A 25,384-nucleotide genomic window follows, 5' to 3' on the forward strand; every position below is an offset into this window, starting at 1 on the left:
ATCTTGCTGACATTCTATTCTATTGTGACTATTTTGTAGACTCCCTACAGTGCAGAGAGGGGTCACTCAGCACATCAAGTCTGCGCAGACCCTCTGAAGAGCATCCCCTACTCTATCCCTATTTTACTTTGGCTAATCCACCTAGGTTGCACATTCCTAGACACTACAGACAATTTAGCATGACCAAAGAATGGACACAGATACTAGATTACACTGGTGAGGTCCCAGTCATTTGATGAATGCACTGTAAAAACAGCCAAATGAAAAGGACTTCAGGTTTAATCCTTCATCTTTGATAAATTAGCTGGCCTCAGTTAGGGCAACGACGACAACTCAGGATCCCAGATTCGGACTAAAAGCTGATTGGAACACGAAAAATGGAATACAGCAAATTATGCACTCAAGCCAAGTAATGCCTTAGCACTGGTTTCTACCCACACTTGAACAGCTAACTTGCATTAGTTATTCAGACTCAGTGCACTGCCAAGTTAGTATTATGCCAAATCTGCAGGATTACATGCCAGCACAAATCTCTAGGTTGGGAAATGGTTAGATGAAAATATGAAAAAAAAAGTCATTTGAAGAAAGTTAATGAAGATGATCATGGTAAATATTGCTTTCTACAAGAAATGATGGCAATATTAAATGGTCAAAAAGGCTAAGGCTTGTGGCCAAAGAAAATAGATTGAAAAGAAGTACTCCATTTTAAGTTAAAAATATTGGTAACTGTCAATAAAAGTGTGCAAAACTAGATGATAGATGAAAAGTGTAAATACAAGAGGCTACCATTCATGACCAAAACAGAATCTAGGAGTTTCAGATTTTTTTGCATACACATGGAAATAGCAAACCTAGAGGAACTGAATTGCCTTTTCTTATTTCCATTTCATGTTGCAGTTATAAGCAATAAGTCATTTCATGAATTACTGTTAGTTTTGAAACAGAATTATAACCCAAGTTTTTATATAATGGAGACACTTGAATTTTAGGTAAAGTTTTATCAAATTCTTCAAGACAAGGCTTTTAGAAATTATGAAATAATTCAGTCAATAAATTTACTAGGTATTTGTTCCAGTAATGTATAATTTCAACATAAACCTCTACCTGTACAACAGCCTTACTGCCACTAACTTCCAGAACTTGTCCACTTCGAATGGATCCATCAGGTAGAGTCAAATGTACAATCTCTGCAAACCTTGGAAACTGATCACAAAATAAAATTTAAGAATCAATACAAATTATATAAATTTCAAGTACTATTTTAATCCAATATGAATCTGAAAGTTTAGTTATTTCTAGGAGTTGAAATAATTTAAGCACATACTGCATATAAACAATTATAACTTTCTGATAAAGAACAAACTTCACCTTGAATCGTTTTGTTTTGGGGGCTAACCGCATGGCCGATGTATAGATTGTAAAAGTTCAAGGTGGCGGCTCACCCTCTCAAGGGTAATTGGGGTGGGGCAGTAATTTTTAGTCCTTCCAGCAATGTCTACACCAAATGAACATAAGTTAAAGTTCATACAATGCTTCTTGTCTGGCACTTACAAGAACATCACTAGACCTTGCCAGTTTTATGCACTCAAATTTCCACACATTTCCTGCCCCAAACATAATACTTGTGCACACATGCTGATTCAAATACAGTTATTGGCATTTTTATTGCTTGGCAGAAGTTTAACTTCAGGTGATAAAAAAAATCTCACTTCATCTAAAATTTAGACAGTGGCAGAAAGACTAATTGAATGGGTATGGATGCTAATTAACAGTTGTTTTATAAGCACTATTGAAAATCTGATTTCAGCACCATCTTTCTTGGCAAAACATTTTAGTTCATATTGTTAGGATTTAAACTTTCAGATATAACTGGCATATAGATTTACAGTTACAATTACCTTCACTTGGTCCAAGATCACCAATGGTCCATTAACACCAGACACTGTCTTGTAGGCTGTTAAAAAATTCACAATAGAATGACAGCTTTACTCAAATATAATCATCAAATACAATTGAATAAATTGAGTCATGTTTATTATCACAACTGCATAGTGTAAGATTGCAAATAAAATTAAATGCCTTTTGTGCAAACATATGGATGTTAATTCCATTGTTATTTAATGCTGGAAAGATCATACCATTTCTCAATATATTCAGTTTCTTTGAAATCTGTTTGTTGTTGTCTAATTACTAAGGATTTCCCCTTAATAAAGGATTTTTCTTCTGCATCAGCATTGTTACATGGATCATTTTTATGGATCTGAATGAGAAATAAAATGCATAGAACATTTCAATTGCTGGTCAAGGACTGAAGTACCAGAATTTGATGGACTGGACACAATGGCATTACTGTTCTATGGGTGGTCAACTACGTTACATTGAGTTGCAGGAAAAGGACATTTATGCAGGATGATTTTGATACATTACCAAAGTGGAAAATTGCCTTATTAGTATTGAACTGCAACTTTGTACAGTTCTCAGGTGAAGTAACAGTAAGGGTGGGATAGAGGCTAATACTTTGCCTTTTTTTCTTTTACATGGGAAAATATCAACTATGCAGACACAGGAGACAATTTGACTATGGTTGACATTTGTTTCTGATCAGCCTTCTCTCACATCTGTGGTGGCTGAAGTAAGAACTGCATTGTTTCGATAGGCCTCTATCACGCTTTGCTTTTTGTGCAATCCGTCAATCTCTTCACCGATATCAAAGCTGCAAGGAAATTAGAACAGACCAGCTCTACTGCAGTGCACTAAAGCTTAGCGGGGTGCATCCACTATGCAACTAATTAGGCTGCAGCCAACAGAATAAACCTGTCAATGTTCGCTTGCTGTTTCCCACACACCTGCATTTCATTCACTAATAAGCAAACATGGAGAGAAGCAAGGCAAACTGCTCAAGCATGAAAACCATACAAGTGTTGCAATCAACTAAAGTATTCCTAGTTTCCATATAAAAGTTGCATAACAGTTAAACTAGGGAATACTCCTGAAGCAGATAATCCAGTCACTTACTTGGGAAGTAATTTTGCTAAATCTACTTTAAATAGTCCTAAACAGAAAACATTTGATTCTATTAATAGATCATTTTTCAAAAGCTTCAGGTTAATCATTTCAAGTGGATCTTTCATCTTTATAACAGTCTTCTTAGTCTGGCTTGGGCATTTTTTGTGAAAAGCACCAATTTGTCACTAGAGATCTTCAGTGTAACTACTCAACAACGGACAATTAAATCCGAACAATGCCCAGTGGAGAAATAGATTAACCAGGTATTGCAGTAAATAGGGAAGAGGTACAGCAATAAACTTAGTTTAAAGTCACTGAAATGGTGCATTTCACATATCCAACATAACTCAGTTGTTTTTGGGAATGGTTACATTATTTAGTACAATAATTTATCCAATTGGCTGAGCAAATTAAACATTTAATTCAGTCAAAAGCTCACTGTTTAGGCATCATTGACATGGAAGCTTTAATAAATATTAAAAGTTTGAAATATATTCAGTACAATGAGAAAGTATATCATTTTCCAAGTGCACTGTTACTTTGGATTAAACAAAATGTTTAATGCTTACTTAACATTTTTTTAAAATTTGCATTTCTTTGAAATTAAATACCAAGTTTTGAATCTTTCATTGTCCAACTTAATTTGGTACAAGTATTTTTCCCCAAAATCCATCAGGAAACATTTCAATTATAAATAAAAACTCTCTCCACCCCTTCCCCACTTGAGCTCAAGTACACAACCCCCTGTTTAACATGCAGCTCCCGAGCAGGTCACAAGGCCGCCTGTTCAGCTGCCAGCAGCTTTTGTGTACAAAGATGTTAATTGGTTCTAATCCCTTCATAGAAGCTGTTTTGGTAGCCTGACCCAGCACCCTGAAGGACACCTTGGTGTGAAATACTAAGGAGCCATTCAAGTAGGAGTGAAAGAAAGCAGTGTGCATTCCAACACATTTGATTTAAAAGGCTGGAGGGTACAGCATCATTTTGAACTGAATAAATCTTGCAAGTTGTGGTAACACTGAAGTATGTTCTTGAGTTGTAACCTCCTAAGTGTTCAAACTGTAATTTCTTATATAATTGAGCAATATTATTTAATGTTACATAAATCAAAACATAGCATTACCAGGTCAGCTCAGTTTGTATATGTAATAGCAAAATTAGCATGATTGGACTAGGTCAAGAATATACTTGTATAAGTTTATTGAAATGGTTCTAGCATCAAAGCTATTTTTTTTTGCCATTATTCTCCAATGCCACATTTTTAAAAAGCTCAAGTACATCATTTGACCAGTCCCCAGTGCAAATATAATGCCTTGCCCTCTTTCCACAGCAACCTTACTTATTAAGAGGCCCAACGAGGCTCACCAGGACTAATTATTAGTCTATCCTTGCATTACGAGGAAGTTTGGTCCGTTTGGGATTTTTTAGTGTTAGCTGACTGGCTTCTGTACACGTGGCAGGTCACTAAGCAGACACCATATTTGTGCATGGATTTGTAGTAGTTATTTCACACTTGATCTGAGATGTTAACCAAGCAGGAATACTCCAACAGTAGCATTATTCTATTGAAGCTGCACTTCATTTATGCTTGATAGGAGTTTAAAAGCTTAAATATGAAAAAGTCAGCAAAATAAAGAACATTAACCACAAACCCATTTTCAGAAATGGATTTATGCTTAAAAAGCAAAGCAAGAATTGAAAGGCAGATGGCCAAAACTAGCAGTTATACATTATGTCTACTAACAGTTTTGGCATTAACAAAACATAGTACAAATGTGGCTCTCTCAAAACTGGAAGCAATTTTTCAATGCTTCTAAGTGTGAAATACCTTTTGCTGATTAGTAATTAATCAAAGTGCAACTAACTGGCGCTACAAGGTTCTTTTGATGTGTTAGTACAATATATGAAGGTGATATCCTGCCTCCAGGACAGATTTTGAGTGAGAATGACAATTTTAGGAGCATGATATTATGTGGTAGTTAAATATGATAAAACTTCAAACACCTTGAAGTTGAAGCAAGATGGTGGCAGGGAAGGACAAAGGAAGCAAATCCTACACTTCTGGTGCCATTACCACATGGGATACTTTCCCGACGTGCGCAAAACATCTGTGGTCAACAATCAGAGTTTACTGAAAACAACAAATGCTGGAGATCACAGCAGGTTAGACAGCATCCATGAGAGACAGCAAGGTAACGTTTCAAGTCTAAATACTTCAGTTTAGTCAAGCAAAGATCCACAGCAGAAACGTGCAACTCAGACACATCATCCTCAAATCAAGGGGCAACCAACAATAATAATATAAATACAAGTCTTTCTTTAATGGTCAGCAAGGAAGACAAAAGTGCATTCAGCCCCTCAAGCTGATACTTACATTCAATTACATTACGGTTGAACTGGACCTCAACAACATCAACTTTGATCCATACCCACTGTGACCCATACCTAATTTTTAAAAAAATCTAGCCATCTCAGGACTAAAAGCTTTATTGATCTCAACAAGCACAGATTTTGATCCAGTTGGGTTTCTACGTAGGAGTGCAAGATTTCAATACTCTAGTAACTTTTGTATGAAGTACTTCATGATTTCCATGCTGAAGAGTCTGGTTTAAAATTACATCCTGCTTTTCTAGACTTGCCCCCACAAGAACTTAAATTGTTTTACTTGTTAAATTCAAATGTCTTACTATTTTAAACACCTTGATCAGCTCATCTCAACCTTCTACACTCAAAAACATGAATGTTTATAACTAGCCCATACCATTTGCCCCTTAACTGTGCTGTTGCTTTATTGAATCAGTGTTACACCACGTCCAATATCAATTGCCCTCAAGGTAGCCAACTGACCTCAGAACTACAGATTGGATATGACTAAAGAATTTTGAAAGCTGAAACACACAAAGCAAACATTTAATTAAGTGTGCAATAGACAAACTGATAGCATAACTAGAGATGATTACAAGCATCGATAAAACCTATGAGAACAAGGAAGGCAGAGGTTTCAAAACTAAGGTATCAGATTTAATGTTATCTTGATAGCTTGCCAATTTCTTCAGCCCATTGTAACACTCCTAAAGGCGACTCAAGTGCTTTGAAAGTGTAGCTGAACTATAATTGGAATCAGTCCAGTAACTGCTTTAAATTACTTTTTTCAACCATTTAGGAAATTTTACCACAGTAAATTGTCAAAACTATGAACCTGTCATAAGGAACAACTGTCCTATTGTGTACTGCACTGCTTTTTCTCTTAAGTCACAAGACCTTAAAATTGGGGCATGAAATTTGTTCAATGTAACATATACCACAATAGAAAATAACAGAAGTACAGACCTTATTGGGAAAGTTATTTTTTTGGAAGCTCCCTTTACTACCACTTCTCTTAATATCAACTACACATTATTTTCTTATACTCTTGCCCCTTATAGCCTTTATAGGATGCTAAGGGATTTTTTTCATGCATTAAAGATAATTCTATTTTACATAATAAATGTATGTTGTTATAATCTGAATGAGCATGCATTATTGCCTATTGAAAATCAAAAGATTTTTAGACTTTACTTTTTCTCCACAACATCCTGACTTGACATGTTATGATTTACATAAAGGCAGCTAAGCTTTAGATGTTAAAGAGTCAAGATTGGAAAATAAAATTCTTACATTATAACTCCTTAAAACAAAATGCATCCAAGCACTTGTTCCAGACAGAAAATCACATACTACAAAAAAATTAGGTAGGGCAGGATAAAATGTATAACATGGATCATATGATAATGGAACAATTCATATTCAGATCACTGATTTCATTTCCATTTTCCCATAGCTGTATATCTTACAGTGTAGTCAAAGAACAGCCAGATCCAAACTGAATGTTTTTCATGTATCCTACAATAGACAAATTCTGCACTAAGTACAGCCAACAATCTGCTCAATTATGCTAGATGACTTCAGTGAAATCCACTCTTATCCCAGTGAAATCATGTGCAAAGTAGAACTGACATAATGAGAACATACCAGATTACAATAGAGGAAAAACATGACAATCACCCAGTCTATTTATTCTATCGACAATATGTGTAACAGAACATAGGTTAAGATTCCCATAATTATCCCTTTTCAACCAAATAAAAAAAGGTTACATTAAAAAGCAACAGAATTCACTTCATTTCACAGAAGCACGAAAAGACATTATGTTCTCCCCCCCCACACTAATGGAGACTGACATTCCTAGGTCAAATTCAATTTTATTATACCTTTTAATAAGATGTCTGTGTACTGCTGTATAATTTTTTGTTGCAGAATGTCCTTGGCAACTGCTAATTTTAAAAATCATGATCAGCCACATGTGCATGATTCACAATTTGAGGGTATTCTCCTCTCCCTTCCCACCATCCACCCTCAATTTACTTTATCCTTGATATCTAACTTTTACCTAATGGGGTCCATTGCCATAGATACAATCCAATATCTCACCCAGCTATTATTTCAGTGAATTCAGACTACCTTGATGGGATGACGTGCGAGATTGGCATGGGGGAGAAATTGCACCCAGATGAATTTCTTTAACATCTACATATTTCCATTTGCAGTCATGGAACTGCAACGAAAGAATCTTTGAAGAAATCTTTAGCACCTCGTGTTTCCCCCAGCAAGGAAATCAATTCAGCATGATGAGGATATCAAGCTTAGGTGTACTTGTCCTATAAGGTTCAGTTAATTTGAATTATTCAAATGCAGTAACAAAAAATATTTGTCATAATATTAGCTGCAGCCATATCAGTTAATGCTGTTCAAACAAAATATCTAAGAAATACATTAGGTGGCATAATTTATTTCATAGGGACATCAAATTGAGGCATGAAGGAGATAGTACTGGAGTGTGAGCAGTTCCTTTTAAAGCAATTCTGGTCTCCTTCCCATTGGAGGATGTTGTGAAACTTGAAAGAGTTCATAAAAGATATACAAGGATGTTGTCAGGACTGGAGGGTTTGAGCTATAGAGGTTGAATAGGATGGGGCTGTTTTCCCTGGAGCATTGGAGGCTGCGGGTGACCTTCTAGAGATTTATAAAATCATGAGGGGCATGGATAGGATAAATAGACAAAGTCTCTTCCCTGGGGTGGGGGAATCCAGAATTAGAGGGCACAGGTTCAGGGTGAGAGGGGAAAGATGTAAGGGATATAAGGAGCAAAGTTTCACGCAGAGAGTGCTGAGTGTATGGAATGAGCTGCCAAAGGAAGTGGAGGCAGCTGGTACAATTACAGCATTTAGTCAGAGATGTACAACAATAGGAAGGAGACCAGAACTGCACGCAACATTCCAACAGTGGTCCAACCAATCTTACGTACAGCTGCAACATGACTTCCCAACTCCTGTACTCAATACTCTGACCAATAAAGGAAAGCACACTAGACACCTTCTTGACTATCCTATCTACCTGTGAATATACTTTCAAGGAGTTATGAACCTGCACTCCAAGGTCTTTTTGTTCAGCAACACTCCCTAGGACCTTACCATTAAAGGTGTATAAGTCCTGTTAAGATTTGCTTTCCCAAAATGCGCCACCTCACATGTATCTAAATTAAATTCCATCTGCCACTCCTCAGCCCAATGGCCCACCTGATCAAGATCCTATTGTATTAAGATCTTCTTCACTGCCCACTTTACCTCCAATTTTGGTGTCATCTGCAAACTTACGAACTATACCTCTTATGTTCACATCCAAATCATTCATATGAACGAAACAGTGGACCCAGCACCGATCCTTGTGACCTCCACTATTGACAGGCCTCCAACCTGAAAAACCCCCTACCACCACCCTCTGTTTTCTACCTTTGAGCCAGTTATGTATCCAAATGGCTAGCTCTCCATGTATTCCATGAGATCAAACCTTGCTAACCAGTCTGCCATGGGGAACCTTGCCAAACACCTTACTGAAGTCCATATAGATCACATCTACTGCTCTGCCCTCATCAGTCCTCTTTGTTACTTCTTCCAAAAACTCAATCAAGTTTGAGAGACATGATTTCCCACGCATAAATCCATGTTGACTATCCCTAATCAGTCCTTGGCTTTCCAAATACACATACATCCTGTCCCTCATGATTCCCTCCAACAACTCACCCATCACTGACATCAGGCTCACTGGTCTATAGTTCGCTGGCTTGTCCTTACCACCTTTCTTAAATAGTGGTACCATGTTAGCCAACCTCCAGTCTTCCAGCACCTCGCCTGTGACTATCGATGATATAAATATCTCAGCACGAGGCCCAACAAATCACTTCTCAAGCTTCCCAAAGTTCTTGGGTACACCTGATCAGGTCCTGGTGATTTGTCCACCTTAATGCGTTTCAAGGCATCCAGCACTTCCTCCTCTGTAACATGGACATTTTTTCAAAATGTGACCATCTATTTCCCTACATTCTATATCTTCAATGTCTCCTGCTACAGTAAGCAACGATGCAAAATACTCTTAGTATCTCCCCCATTTCCCGCAGCTCCACACAAAAGCCAGCTTGCTGATTTTTGAGGGGTCCTATTCTCTCCCTAGTTACCCTTTTGTCCTTAATATATTTGTAAAAACCCTTTGGATTCTCCTTAATTCTATTTGCCAAAGCTATCCTCATGTCCCCTTTTTGCCCTTCCGATTTCCCTCTTAAGTATACTCTTACTGCCTTTATATTCTAAGGATTGACTTGATCTATCCTGTCTGTACCTGACATATGCTACCTTTTTCTTAACCAAACCCTCAATTTCTTTCATCATCCAGCATTCTCTATACCTACCAGCCTTCCCTTTCACCCTAACAGGAACATACTCTGCACTCATGTTATTTCTGAAGGCTAAAAAATGAGATCTGCAGATGCTGGAGATCACAGCTGAAAATGTGTTGCTGGTTAAAGCACAGGTTAGGCAGCATCCAAGGAACAGGAAATTCGACGTTTCGGGCTTAAGCCCTTCATCAGGAATGAAGGGCTTAAGCCCGAAACGTCGAATTTCCTGTTCCTTGGATGCTGCCTAACCTGCTGTGCTTTAACCAGCAACACATTTTCAGCTATTTCTGAAGGCTTCCCATTTTCCAGCTATCCCTTTACCTGTGAGCATCTGCCTCCAAACAGCTTTTGAAAGTTCTTGCCTAATACTGTCAAAATTGGCCTTTCTCCAAATTAGAACTTCAACTTTTAGATCTAGTCTTTTTCCATCATGATTTTAAAACTAATAGAATTACGATCGCTGGCCCCAAAGTGCGCCCCCACTGACACTGCAGTCAACTGCCCTTTCTTTAGATTAGATTAGATTATTTACAGTGTGGAAACAGGCTCTTCGGCCCAACAAGTCCACACAGACCCACTGAAGCGCAACCCACCCAGACCCATTCCCCAATCTTTACCCCTTCATCTAACACTACGGGCAATTTAGCGTGGCCAATTCACCTAACCTGCACATTTTTGGTGACTGTGGGAGGAAACCGGAGCACCCGGAGGAAACCCACGCAGACACTGGGAGAATGTGCAAACTCCACACAGATAGTCGCCCGAGGCTGGAATTGAACCCAGGTCTCTGGCGCTGAGGCAGCAGTGCTAACCACTGTGCCATCTTAAAAAGGCATCTGGATGGGGATATGAAAAGGATTGTGGGATATGGGCCAAATGCTGGAAAATTAGAATAGATTAGGTTAGGATATCTGGTTAGCATGGACAAGTTGGATCAAAGGGTCTGTTCCCATGCTGTACATCTATGACTGACTCAGCGGTCTTGTCTCAGTTCATAGAGCCATAGAGATGTACAGCATGGAAACAGACTCTTTGGTCCAACTCTTCCATGCCGACCAGATATCCCCACCCAATCTAGTCCCACCTGCCAGCACCCAGCTCGTATCCCTCCAAACCTTTCCTATTTATGTACCTATCCAGATGCCTTTTAAATGTTGCAATTGTACTAACCTACACCACCTCCTCTGGCAGCCCATTCCACACACACACCACCCTCTGCATGAAAAATTTGCCCCTTACGTCTCTTTTATATCTTTTCCCTCGCAACCTAAATAATGCCCTCTAGTCCTGGACTCCCTCAACCTAGGGATAGGATTTTGTCTGTTTATTCTAACCATGTCCCTCATGATTTTATAAACCTCTATAAGGTCACCCCACAACACATAGCTCTCCCAGGGAGGAAAGGTCGCAGATTCAGACCTTTTAATAATTTGAAGGTATACAAAAGTCAAAAGCGAACCCTTAAGTTCACTATTAAGGGAATGTTGCACTATCAGCCATTCTACTTTTCACATGAAGCCTTTGCATTTCAAGAACGAATGCTAATTAAACGCATTTTTCCTTTCCAGCATATGTATTCTGTACACATGCAAAAAGCATTTATTCATCCATTACAACTCAATTGTTACAAATAAAGGGCAGCTTGCCATGGTCAACAAATTGTTTTGATGCTACATTCAAAGCAAGGGAAGATTTTATTAGAATACAAAAGGAAAACAATCCTTTTTGGGAGTAAACTGTTCTATGCGAGTTTAAAAAGGATTGATACATGATTCTGATAAGCACTGCCCTCTGTGATGGTGTCACGAGGACTTGGTTTGGGAAAAAGGGAAGTAGGAACACATGGTTGACCGACTAAAGACTTGATCCTTCCAGTCATTATAGCAATGAAGAGTCTATTCTTATAAATAGCAGAGAAGCAATAACCTATATTTGAAGCACACTATATGACTCATCTTTAGACCAGAAGTTGGCGAGCCTTTCACACACGAGACGAGTAAGCTGCTAAAAGGCCTGTACTCAAGACGATACAGACGGAAGCACAAATATAGCAGGATTTGTGTAACATTGAATCCACATTCCTTTGCTATTAAAACATGTAATTTTAAGAATGGAGGTCTGCCTTTTAATTAAATCATCTGAATTGATATTTCTCATTTCTTCACACCTCTTCAACCAGAGATTCAGGGGTTTGAGGTCAGTATTGTATCTAAGGAGGTTGTGATGGGGAAGCTGAAAGGTCTGTCAATAAATAAAATCACCTGGACCAGATGGACCATACCCCAGAATTCTGAAGGAGCTAACAGAGGAGATTGTACAGGCATTGTGGCAATTTTTCATAAACCACGAGTCAGGAAAGGTCCCAGAGAAGTGGAAAATGGCTAAATCCCAGTTTAAGAAAAGGGAGGCAGAAGACAGAAGCTAAAGGCTGTTTGGCCGGTCCAGAGTTATTGGTGAGATTTTAGAACCCATTATCAAGGATGAGATTGCAGAGTAATAGGGACTTGGTCTGATGGGATCAACTCTCAGTTTACACACTTACACTGCTTGGATTATTTTTGGCTTTACTTTCATACGGTTAAGATCTGGCCTACTTCGACAGCAGTTTCTGGTCTATGGTAACCCCAGAATATTGATAATGGCATTATCATTGCTGAATTTGATACTAAATGTCAAAGAGGTTAGATTCTCATGTTGGATCTGGATTCTCCTGGCAGTTGTGTGTATGAAGGTTTGGGCACTCATCAGCCCAACCAGAGATACTGTTGAGTTACTGGCCCTCAATGGAAAAATCCTCTTCCTATGAAAGTGGAAGATTAGCCAATTATGCGAAAGTGAGTACTGCAGATGCTGGAGATTAAGTCAAGAGTGTGGTGCTGGAAAAGCATAGAAGGTCAGGCAGCATCCAAGGAGCAGGAAAACCAACATTTTGGGCAAAAGCCCTTTATCAAGACCCAGGCAGGAAAATGGATTTGTGAATGTCAGGTGTGCCATCAAGTCAGAGAATCAGAGTGATGACATAGTTGCATGGAATGGCTAGAGGGAGTGAACATCCTACTCCTGTTCCTCTTTCTCATGGTTTCAAGGTCATCAAGGATCACTTACTCACCAATGGGTACTCTGGTTTCCTAGGGGCCAGTCGATTCAAAGTCTCAGACTCAGACTTTTTATGACTCAGTTAACACAGACATACAAACTGAATTCTAGAAGTGAAACAAGGATACCTTCCCTTGGCATCTAATTGCCACTTTGTCCAAGTCTGGCACCAGGGAAATCCAGGAGAAAGTGAGGACTACAGATGCTGGAGTAACAGAGTTGAAAAATATGGTGCTGGAAAAAACAGCAGGCCAGGCAGCATCCGAGGAGCAGGAGAATCGACGTTTTGGGCATAAGCCCTTCTTCAGGAATGAGGCTGGTGTGCCAAGCGGGCTAAGATAGGGGGAGGGGGGCTGGGAATACGATAGGTGGAAGGAGGTGAGAGTAATAGGCTGGAGAGGGGGTGGGGGAGGAGAGGGCGGTGCTGAATCAGAGGATTGGGACTGAGATAAGGTGGGGGGGGGGGGGTTGGAGGAATGAGGAAGCTGGAGAAATCTATATTCATCCTGTGTGGTTGGAGGGTTCCTAGGCAGAAGATGAGGCACTCTTCCTCCTGACGTCGCGTGGCCAGGGTCTGGCGATGGAGGCGGCCAAGGACCTGCATGACATTGGAGGAGTGGGAGGGGGAGCTAAAGTGATCAGCCACGGGGTGGTTGGGTTGGTTGGTTGGTGCAGGTGTTCCCTGAGATGTTCTGCAAGTAGGCGACCTGTCTCCCCAATGTAGAGGAGACCACATCAGGTGCAGCGGATATTGTAAGTGTGTGTGGAGATGCAGGAGAATTTGCGACAGATATAGGAGGATTCATTGGGGCCTTGGAGGGAGGTAAGAGTTGGGGGGAAAGAGAGAAGAGGAGGTGTGGGCGCAAGTTTTGCACTTCTTGCGGTTGCAGGGGAAGGTGCCGGGAGTGGAGGTTGGGTTGGTGGGGGGTGTGGTCCTGACGAGGGAGTTGCAGAGGGAGCGGTCTCTCCTGAATGCTGATAGGGGTGGAGAGGGAAATATATTCCTGGTGGTGGGGTCTGTCTGGAGGTGGCAGAAATGACGGAGGATGATACGATGCATCTGGAGGCTGCTGGGGTGGAAGTTGAGGACCAGTGGGGTCTTGTCCTGTTCGGTAGTGGAATTGGTCCTTCTGGGACCAGATGCGGCGGAGACGGAGGAATTGGGAATATGGGATGCCGTATTTACAAGAGGCAGGGTGGGAGGGTGCAGTCTAGGTAGCTGTGGGAGTTGGTCGGTTTGTAGTAAATGTCTGTGTTGAGTCGGGGTCCCAAGATAGAAATGGAGGTGTCTAGGAAGGGGAGGGAGGAGTCTGAGACAGTCCAGGTAAATTTGAGGTCAGGGAAGAAGGTGTTAGTAAAGTGGATGAACTGTTCAACTTCCTCATGGGAGCACAAGGTAGCGCTGATACAATCATCGACGTAGCAGAGGAAAAGGTGGGGGGTGGTGCCAGTGTAGCTGCGGAAGATGGAATGTTCCACATATCCGAAGAGGCAGGCATAGCTGGGGCACATGAGGTGCCCATGGCTACTCCTCTGGTTTGGAGGAAGTGGGAGGATTGGAAGGAGAAGTTGAAAAGAGCAAGGACCAGTTCAGTAAGTCGAAGGAGAGTGTCAGTGGAAGGGTACTGGTTGGGTCGGCAGGAGAGGAAGTAGTGGAGGGCTTGGAGGCCTTCGTGATGGGGGATGGAAGTGTATAGGGACTAGATGCCCATCGTGAAGATAAGGCATTGGGGGCCAGGGAAGCGAAAATCACTGAGGAGGTGGAGGGCATGGGTGGTGTCCCGAATGTAGGTGGGGAGTTCTTGAACTAAGGGGGACAGGACTGTGTCGAGGTATGCAGAGATGGGTTCGGTGGGGTTCTCCAGCTTCATTTCCCCTCCCTCAAACCTTAGCTCAGTCCCAACCCTCGGATTCAGCACCGCCCTCTTAACTTGCAATCTTCTTCCCGACCTCTCCGCCCCCAACCCATCACCCTCATCCTCACCTCCTTCCACCCATCGTATTCCCAGCACCCCTCCCCCTACCTTTTATCTCAGCCCACTTGGCACACCAGCCTCATTTCTGAAGAAGGGCCTATGCCCGAAACATCAATCCTCCTGTTCCTCAGATGCTGCCTGGCCTGCTGTGTTTTTCCAGCACCACATTTTTCAACCAAGGAAACCCAGTAAAGTGAAGTCAAAACAATATGGAAAGTAAAAACACTGTCTACATTCTGAAGGCATGCCTGACACAAAAGGAAGATATTGGAGGTTGTTCAATGCCATCACCACATTCCAGGTCATTGTCAGTGATCCCTCAGTCACGTCCGAGGACAAACATCCTTAGCTGCTTCAAAGTGACGTTCCCTGCATCTTAAGGTCAGAAGTGGCAAAATTTACTCATGACTGTAGGGTGCTTAGTTCTATCCTCAACTCCTCAGATAACGCCTCAATGTCTACATCCTGCAAGATGTAGATGACATACTGGCATGGGCATAAAATTGCCAGCTAATGTTCACACTACAGAAGCGCTACACAATGACCACTTCCAGTAAGTGAAAGTCTAACAGTAACAGTGTGTATTACTGTCCTCAGGCTAGGGCATTGGTGACACTGAATACTGTATGTAAATTTTGGTCTCATTACTTAAGGAAATATGTAAATGCATTGCAGGCAGCTCAGATGAGGTTTATTCAATTGATACTTGGAATTAATGAGGTGGATTGTCTTATTAGACTAGGTTGGACAGGCAGATTCGATTTCACTGGTGTTTGGAGTGACAAGTAACTTAATTGAAATCACTAAGATTCTGAGCGGCCTTGACACATTGGACATGGATGTTTCCTCTTCTGTGTGAATCCAGAACTATGGGCACTATTTTCTCTCAGTTGAGACAGTTTGGAACATCTGCCTCAGAATGGGGTCATTGAGTATTTTTAAGGCAGAGACAATTGGATTCGCTTGCATAACAAGAATCTAATGATTTTGGGAGTACAAAGGAATGCAGAAGTCAAAATAAATCAGCTATATTATTCAATGGCAGGAGAGAGATTGAATACTCCTTTTATTTGATGCACATAGCTCCAACAAAATTCAAGCAGCTTAACACCATCCAGAAGAAAGCGGGCACCCTATCCGTTATAGAGTCAGATGTACAGTACAGAAACAGACCCTTCGGTCCAGCCCGTCCATGCTGACCAGTTATCCGAACCCAATCTAGTCCCACCTGCCAGCACCTGGCCCATATCCCTCCAAACCCTTCCATTCATATACCCATCCAAATGCCTTTTAAATGTTGCAATTGTACCAGCCTCCATCACTTCCTCTAGCAGCTCATTCCATACACATACCACCTCTACGTGAAAAGGTTGCCCCTTAGGTCTCTTTTATATCTTTCCCGCCTCACCCTAAACCTATAGCCTCTGGTTCTGGACTCCCCCAACCCAGGGAGAAGACTGTATTTATCCTACCCATGGCCCTCAATTTTGTAAACTTCTATAATGTCACTCCTCAGCCTCTGACATTCCAGGGAAAACAGCCCCAGCCTGTTCAGCCTCTCCCTCAAGCTCAAATCTTCCAACCCTGGCAACATCCTACTAAATCTTTTCTGAACCCTTTCAAGTTTCACAACATCTTTCCAATAGGAAGGAGACCAAAACTGCACACAGTATTCCAACAGTGGCCTAAACAATGTCCTGTACAGCCACAACATGACTTCCCAACTCCTGTGCTCAATATGCTGACCAATAAAGAAAAGCATACCAAACGCCACCTTCCTATCGACCTGTGACTCCACTTTCAAGGAGCTATGAACCTGCATTCCAAGGTCTCTGTTCAGCCACACTCCCCCAGACCTTACCATTAAGTGCATAAGTCCTGCTAAGATTTGTTCTCCCAAAATGCAGCACCTCGCATTTATCTGCTCCATTAAACTCCATCTGCCACTTCTCAGCCCACTGGCCCATCTGATCAAGATCCTGCTGTAATCAGAGGTAACCTTCTTCGCTGTCCACCACACCTCCAATATTGGTGTCATCTGCAAATTTACTAAACTATACCTTTTATGCTCGCATCCAAATCATTTATGTAAATGACCAAGTAGAGGGCCCAGCATTAATCCTTGTGGCACTCCACTGGTCACAGGCCTCCAGTCGGAAAAACAACCCTCCACCACCACCACCCTCTGTCTTCTACTTTTGACCCAGTTCTGTATCAAAATGGCTAGTTCTCCCTGTCTTCCAGAGATCTAACCTTGCTCACCGGTCTCCCATGGGGAACCTTGTCGAATGCCTTACAGGAGTCCATATAGATCAGATCTACCGCACTGCCCTCATCAACCCTCTTCGTTACTTTAAATATTCCGTCCTTTCATCACCAGTATGAGATCACAAAAGTATACAAAAGCACACGTCAGAGCATAATTGATTATAGACCAATTGAGCCTGCTCTGCCATAAGTATATTCAATAATCGAGTGTTCACAGCTCTTTGGGGTAGAAAATGCTAAAGATTCACAACCCTTAAGAGTGAAAATATGTCTCCTATCACTCCTAAACAATCACATTGTTTCTGTTGGCTGGAAAGTCTAAAATGGGAAACAAGCTCTGTCTACCCAGTCAATTCATCCTTCAGAATCTTGTATAGCTCATGACATTACCTTCCATTCTAAGATCCAGACAACAGACCCAATTTATTCTGCCTAATTATTGGACAAGAGTCATCTCAGGCACCAATTTAGTAAACATGTGCTGTGTTGCCTCCAATGCAATATTTTCTCTCAACCTAGAAGAGGAAATTTGTACAGTAATCTTGTTATGGACTCTCCAAAATCCATGCAATTGTAGCAAGGCTTCTCTGCTCTCTGTACATAAAGCCCAACATGTCATTTGCTGTCCCAATTACTAACTATACCTACATGCAAAGGAAAAATTTCTTGGTAAATCTCATGTTTATGCATTTGAATATTTAAATGAATATTTTTAAAGATTGAAAAACAATTTACTTGCACAATTTCCCACACCTAAATCTCACCTACATACCACATGTTTCATTTCCAACTTCCAATCTACAACAGTGTGCTGGATGATACTCAAATGAAGGAAGACTGAACAAAGAATGGAGACTACAAAGAACTGAAGGAGAGATAAGAAATATATTAATTACAGAATAAAAACTGCAAAGTCATATGAGGTTTAAAAATTGATAATGTTTACAGTTTAGGTTCCTCCCGAGGAGTTGCTACATCAAAACCCAAATGTTACACAATAAAGGGATACACAGCAATCTCTACATGGAAGTCGTGACAATAGAGCCAAAACCAGATGAGGAAGCAAGCATAAAGCACATGATAGTGCCAAGTACACATATTAGAAGAATGTAATGAAACTAAAAGTACTATGAATGTTGCAAAGCTGAAGCAAAGAGAATGCTGGACAAATCCAGGGGGTCAGGCAACAAATCTATGGACAGAGAAACCTTTAGTCAAGTATGACTTTTAGAGAACTCAAAATGTTAAGCATTTTTCTCTCTAATGTTCAGAGTTCAACTACAAAACTTCTCAACATGTTCATGAAGTCTAATAGTTTCCAGATTTTCATCCAACCCTTGACTTGCGTTTATATAGCAGCAATAGCAAACATTCCAAGCGTCGGAATCAGAGAACTGTACAGCACGGAAACAACCTTCACTCCAACCCGTCCATACGAACCAGATATCCTAAATTAATTTAGTCCCATATGCCTCTAAACCCTTCCTATTCATATACCCATCCAGAAGCCTTTTAAATGTTGTGACTGTGCTAGCTCGCACCACCTTCTGTAGCAGCCCCACACACCCCAATGCATGAAAACGTTGCCCCACGGTTTCCTTTTATATCTTTTCCTCCTCAACTTAAACCTATGCCCTATAGTTTTGGACTCGCCTAACCTAGGGAAAGGACATTGATTGGGTGAAGAGCCAATGCCCCTCATGATTTTACAAAATTTGATAAGGTCACCACTCAGCCTCCAACACTCCAGTGAAAACAACCCCAGCCTTTTCAACCTCTCCCTATAGCTCAAACCCTCCAACCCTGGCAACATCCTTGTAAATCTTTTCTGAACCCTTTCAAGTTTCACAACATTCTTCCTATAGCAGACAGACCAGAACTACACAATATTCCAAAAATGGCCTAACCAATAGCCTGTACAGCCTCAATATGACATCTCAATTCCAATACTCAATGCACTGACCAATAAAGGCAAGCATACCAAACATCTTCACTATTCTGTCTACCTGCAACTCCACTTAAAAAAAATTATGAACCTGCACTCCCAGTTCTCTGTTCAGCAACACTTCACGGTACCTTACCATTAAGTCCTACCTGGATTTGCATTTCCAAAATGCTGCACCTAACATTTATCTAAATTAAAGTCAATCTGCACTGATCCTTGTGACAGCTGGTCACAGGCCTCCAGTCTGAAAAGTAACCTTCCACCACCTTGTCTCCTACCTTCAAGCCAGTTCTGTATCCAAATGGCTAGTATTCCAAGTGATCTAACCTTGCTAACCAGTTTGCCATGTGGAACGCTGTCAAATGCCTTCTGAAGTCCACACAGATCACAACCACCAATCTTTGTTACTTCTTCAAACAAAAACCTCAACCAAATTAGAGACATACTATTTCCCATACACAAAGCCATGGTGACTACCCTGAATCAATCTTTGCTTTTCCAAATACACGTAAATTTCTGTCCCTCCGGATCCTCTCTAACAACTTGCCTGCCACTGATGTCAGGCTCCTTGGTCTGTCGTTTTCTGTTTTTTCCTTACCACCTTTCTTCAATAGTGACACCACGTTAGCCAACCTCCAGTCTTCCAGCACCTCACCTGTGGCTATCGATGATACAAATACCTCAGCAAGAAGCCCAGCAATCACTTCCCTAGTTTCCCAAAAAGTTCTAGGGTACACCCGATCAAGTCCTGGGGATTTATCCATCATTATTTGTTTTAAGATGTTCAGCACCTCATCTGTAATATGGTCATTTTCCAAGATTTCTTTTGTGAAAAAAGGAAATAAAAAAGGACAGAGAAGTCCTGAAAGATTAACATAATGAGTTGTGCAAACAAAGAGCAACTAGAATGGCTACTAAATAGGCAGCAGCAGGTACAACAGCAGTCCCGAAAGAAAAACAGTAAAGCAAGCCACCGATTTGTAAAAGTAGGAGCTCAGAATCCAAGGGGATAAACAAAAAAACTAAGAGTTAGAGCTTAGATGTGAAGTAGTGCCCTAGCTGTATTAATAGGTGAAATAATAATTGCCAGGAAAAGTCTTTTGCAAGTAAGTAGAACAGCATTGAATAAACTTGTACTTTCAAACCTGTGAATGAATAGAGTGCCAAGTGGTAGTGTGGCTTATCTATGTTAGACTGAGCAGTACAACTCAACTGTTGCTAAAAACTTATTCTGCTGAAGTGCTCATCTAACTAAAATAGAGTTGTACAATACTTACAAGTTGGTGTAACTCTTTTAACACTACTGTTTCTTAAACAGTCTATACAGACAGCAGTATTTTCCTGAATATTAAGTAACATTAGGAAAAAGAGGAAGTAGAGGATTCTGCATCTTTTATTGCTCAGTTCCTCTTGGAACACTTTAGCAAAGACAATTGTGAGTTGTTTCATAAATGACAATATAATGCCAATTTATTGTCATGTGTAGGTTTACAAAAAGTACACGGTGCCAAATTAATGACAGATGTAAAAGATAAAAGTGAAAATTAAGACAGACTTCATCTTAGATCAATTTCAGTTTGGTGAAAGTCAATTAAAATGCATATGCACCGAAAACAAAAAACTTCGGTTTGAGTGATACCAGAGAGCTAATAACATGGATCACAAGTTCTACTGCAGGTGCAATCAATACAACTCTATTGTTCAACAAAAGTCATCCCATTAAACAAGTTAGATTTGATCTTCAATTTTCGTTTCCTCTCCACAAACCATACAATCCATTACTGAATGCTATTAGTAGTTGCAATCCGAACACCAGACTCATTCAAGAAAGAGATACTGTAATCAGTGATTGAGGATTCAATATGCTGAAAGGATTAAATAAAATGGAATAAAGGACATTCTTCGTCTGATTTACGTTACGGTGTCTTCGTATTGCAAATGCTGATTTTCTTTTTACAAAGCTTCTAGTTAGCAAATTTTATTATAGGTTAAGGAGCGAGAGGAACATGCTCAATACATAAGCATTTCCAAGCCACAAAAATATAAATCAAGTTTGCCGGTACTTGTTTCTAAGCAATCCCTCATTTTGCCACTAATATTAATTAGCAAAATATAACCCACTCATAATTAGCAGCAAAGCTGTACTATGTTAAAAGGCCTAGAGATTTGCCTTACAAAGTGTTCCACACTATGACACGCACAAAAGTAGAAATCTGGCAATGACAAAGGCACGCTATCTACCCTTAGCTATTTAATCATATAAAATTCAATTCCAGCTTTTAAAAGGGAACTGGATAAAGACCTGCAAGAGAAAAGGTTGCAAAAATCCTGGGGGTTTAAAAGTCTAACCTTCTTCCAAAGAAACACCATGAGCTGTGAGTCAATGGTCTCTTCCCTGAATTCTACTATGCCACTGATATTTGCCTGGGAGATTTACTTCAACATCAAAACATCTGTCAGATCAGTCACATTTTATATTTTTACTTATTGGTAAATAAAGATTGAACAAATGAAAATCTAAACACTACTTTCATCCAAACTACCTGTTTCTGTCTCACTTTCTCCATGTAGCACCTAGGTTTCCCAAAGGTTGCTAATCATAGCTTGAGCCAAGATATCACCATGGCATAAGGATGCAGACATTAAGAACACAGCTGATATATAATTCAACCCATATTGTTGCTATTATTCAACACAACACAGTAGTCATCTACCCAACAGAGCAAAATGACCCTGAATGTCTCTCATATCCATTGACTAAGAACTTTACAAGCACAAAAACAAACTTCTGTAAAAACGCAAGTCTGGCAGCATCCATGTAAAGATAGAGTTAATGTTTTGAATCCAGTGACCCTTCAACAGAAAAGTAGTTAGAAATAGGGTATTTGTGCTGATTAACTATCACACTGGACTGTGGAGTAGGCTGTCGAATGCATACTGGTTGCTGCATTTCCTAAATAAACACTGACCACATTGTGGAAAGTGCTAAATTGATTCTAAAACATTTTTGACATCTTGCTATGGTGAAAAACTTTTGTTAATGTATTTTAAAAATCAGAGATTCTTTGACATTTGGAACCATCAAGTAAGAAAATTCAATTTAGAAACATCAGTTTTCTACCTTGAGAACACAATGTATCTCCATCTTTATGAACAAAGCCCAATGTCAATTGCTTGCAACCCTCCCAAACTCACTCTTCATAGTAATGGATGATTCTAAATATAGCTTCAAAATAGGGTAGGGGGTGGGTTTGGTGAGATTGTTAAATCTAGATAATTTTGGAAATTTTCAGACAAATACAAAACTTGAGAAGAGAAATGTCAATTTCGTTATTGACATGCCAGCAGTAGGAAGCTATTGATGGCATCTGGAACTTTGATAGATATTGTCAGAAATAACATTTTAGTGTTATGAATGAAATTCTCTTAAAAACAATTTTAAAATATGCACTCAGGTACAGAAAATCTTATCTGCCTTGCAATTATATTCTCCATAACCATGTTCCTGGAAGCAGCCAGAACACTTAAAATTGATCTGGTTACAGTTAACTAGCATTACAACACCTAATTTTCCCTTAAAAGATAGGTCTACTGGACTTCCAAACTTTGTTTGTAGCATCATAAACTTGAAAACTGTTTTCCCATTGTTTTCTAAAAGCAAGGTTCACTAGTACTCTTTTGCCATATACACTTGGCTTCATGTTCAAACATATAAATGTAGATAATCATGAGGTGCTGCATTTTGGTAAGGCAAACTAAGACAGGACATATACACTTAATGGAAGGGCCCTAGGGAATATTGCCAAACAGAGACACCTTAGGGTGCAGGTTCATAGTTCCTTAAAAAGTTGAAGTCACAGGTCAACAGCATAGTGAAAAAGGCATTTGGTATACTAGCCTTTATTGGTGAGCGCACTGAGTATAGGAATTGGGATGTCATGTTGCAGCTGTAAAGGATGTTGGTTAGGCCACTTTTGGAATACTGCATTCAATTCTTATCTCCCTGCAATAGGGAGGATGTTGTTAAACTTGAAAAGTTTAAAAAAGATTCAAAAGGATACTGCTTGGGTTACAGTGTTTGAGCTAAAGGGTTTAGAAGGATATGGGCTAAATGCTGGCAAATGGAACTAGATTAATTTAGGATATCTGCACAAGTTGGACACAAGGGCTTGTTTCTGAGCTGTACACTCAGACAATATGATTCATTATAAACAGGAACAAAATTAAAATCAGTATGCATTTGAACCTGGAGAACAATCATAGTAAGTGCCCAAACCAAACAATTCTGAACATTTTTCCACATACCTTCTGCAATTACACCTTCTAAAAGGAACACTACTCCATCAGGTGGTCCTTCAACCACATGAAGGAGCAGTGCACCAAAAGCTAGTGCTTCCAAATACACTTATTTGGTTACACCAAATAACCAGGTGTTGTGTGATCTTTAAATTTGTACATGCCAGGAGAAAGTGAGGACTGCAGATGCTGGAGATCAGAGCTGAAAAATGTATTGCTGGAAAAGTGCAGCAGTTCAGGCAGCATCCAAGGAGCAGGAGAATCAAACGTTACAGGCATAAGTCCTAAGGGCTTATGCCCAAAAGGTCGATTCTCCTGCTCCTTGGATGCTGCCTGAACTGCTGCACTTTTCCAGCAATACATTTTTCAACTTTATACACCCCAGTCCAACACCAGCATCTCCAAATCCTCCTAAAAGGATATATTCATGTCAAAATTTAAGCAAACATGTTTAGCATTATACCTCATCACAAGTTGTTTTAAACTTTAACAGTTTAAGGCAGCATCCAGGAATAATTTAGTCGTAAAATATCTCAAGGCAATGAGTTACAGATGATCGGCAACACATTCATTTGACTCCAAATTTAAAGGTCTTGCTTCATTCTAGTCACATGATTGAATCACATGAAGCTTTGGAGATGATCCTGTAACAAACTGGGTGTGATCGGACTCCCGGAATCATTTTGAACGCAAATGAGACACTGGGTCTTAAACAGCAGCAGAACAAGAACAAATTTTGACAATGGGTTTAATCTGGTCACAGTGACGCTGGGAAGCTTCCAGCTGAACCAAAATGATGTCCTTCCCATCCCCTCTCGCCTGACAGCCAACATTAATATGCTTCACGAAAAGAGCACAATATTTTGGACACAATTCAAAAGGGGGCAAAACAAAGCGCTACAGTGACCAAGCAATAGATCTATTCCACTGAACAAACTGATGCAAATGAAAAATAAAACACTTTTACTGAGATGTAAACGCCGCTTAAATTCTTGCGATTGAAAGCGGAACCGGTTATAAACATAACTAAATTAAACCCTCAGAGGACTGGTTTTAACCAGCCCCTTCTCCCCAGCCGACCGCACATACTCAGCCTAGGCTGGGAGCTAAAAATCCTCGTCGCCGCAAGTGCGTGTTCCTGGGCCGCCGAATGAGGTCCATTCGCCACGGCCGCCTGCTCCACCATCAGCGACATCTTCTCTCCCGCCCCCCCGCAATGGCTCGGCCTCCCCGTCACGTGATCTCGCCCTTAACCGGCTCCGTCGACGCGCACGCCCCTTGCATCACGACGCAGGCTGACGGTCGCCGGGCGCCTGCATCACGTGAGGCACCCGACCAATCGAGACGGGCGACGGGGTTGCTCAGGCCAAAAGCCTCCTCGGTTAATCCGGAGGCAACGAGTCGACGTTTTCAGTTTAATATTTTCTAATCTCATCTGTTCAGATATTTCATGCAAAACACAGTTCTCCTAGCTCAGAGGTAGGGGACGCCATAACCGCCTACTTCAGATATTTTCAATCCACCAGTACAGACATGTTATGACGCATCTGTGAAGTACAAGAGCCTTCCTCATTAATGCTGTGTCAAACGTAGCAGTTAGCTGTTCAGGGTTTTATGTTATGTTTACAGTCGTCTGGATTACTACCTGTTCCCCACCCCCACACTCCACTCCATTAGAAAACTTTGCAAAACCTTCATCCGTCTCGCCAAAGGTTAACATTCTGCAGCAAAGCTACAAAGTCCAGGAGAAACTCAGCAGGCCTGCAAGAGTCTGTAGAGGGAGAAACATAGCTGACCGTCGTTTGGAACTGAAAGGGGGCAGTAATGTGATCGTTTTGATGCGGTTTGCGAATACATAGGAGGAGGTGTCAGATGGTGAAAGCAAAATATTGCAGATTCTGAAGATCTGAAATTAAAACAGAAAGTGCTGCAGAAACCCAGCAGGTCTGACAGCAACTGCAGATAAAGAGAGGCTAAGCTAACGTTTCAAATCCACTGACTTCAGAATGATTCCTGACGTAATAAGGA

At 40.6% G+C, this 25,384-nt stretch overlaps 1 protein-coding gene across 1 annotated transcript in view; it reads right to left on the reverse strand.

The window, feature by feature from the left end:
* Positions 1-24,601, reverse strand: part of LOC132826308 (V-type proton ATPase subunit B, brain isoform-like) — a 72,707-nt gene extending 48,106 nt beyond the window's left edge. The window contains exons 1-3 of the mRNA XM_060842126.1: positions 24,446-24,601; positions 1,899-1,954; positions 1,105-1,203 (exon numbers count right to left, since the gene is read on the reverse strand). Of these exons, the coding sequence (XP_060698109.1) occupies positions 1,105-1,203; positions 1,899-1,954; positions 24,446-24,551 (261 nt within the window). The 5' untranslated portion in view covers positions 24,552-24,601. The remainder of the gene's footprint in view (positions 1-1,104; positions 1,204-1,898; positions 1,955-24,445) is intronic.
* Positions 24,602-25,384: the final 783 nt, after the last annotated feature.

The sequence above is a fragment of the Hemiscyllium ocellatum genome, chromosome 22 (genome assembly GCF_020745735.1).
Source record: "Hemiscyllium ocellatum isolate sHemOce1 chromosome 22, sHemOce1.pat.X.cur, whole genome shotgun sequence".
In the NCBI taxonomy this organism is placed as follows: domain Eukaryota; kingdom Metazoa; phylum Chordata; class Chondrichthyes; order Orectolobiformes; family Hemiscylliidae; genus Hemiscyllium; species Hemiscyllium ocellatum.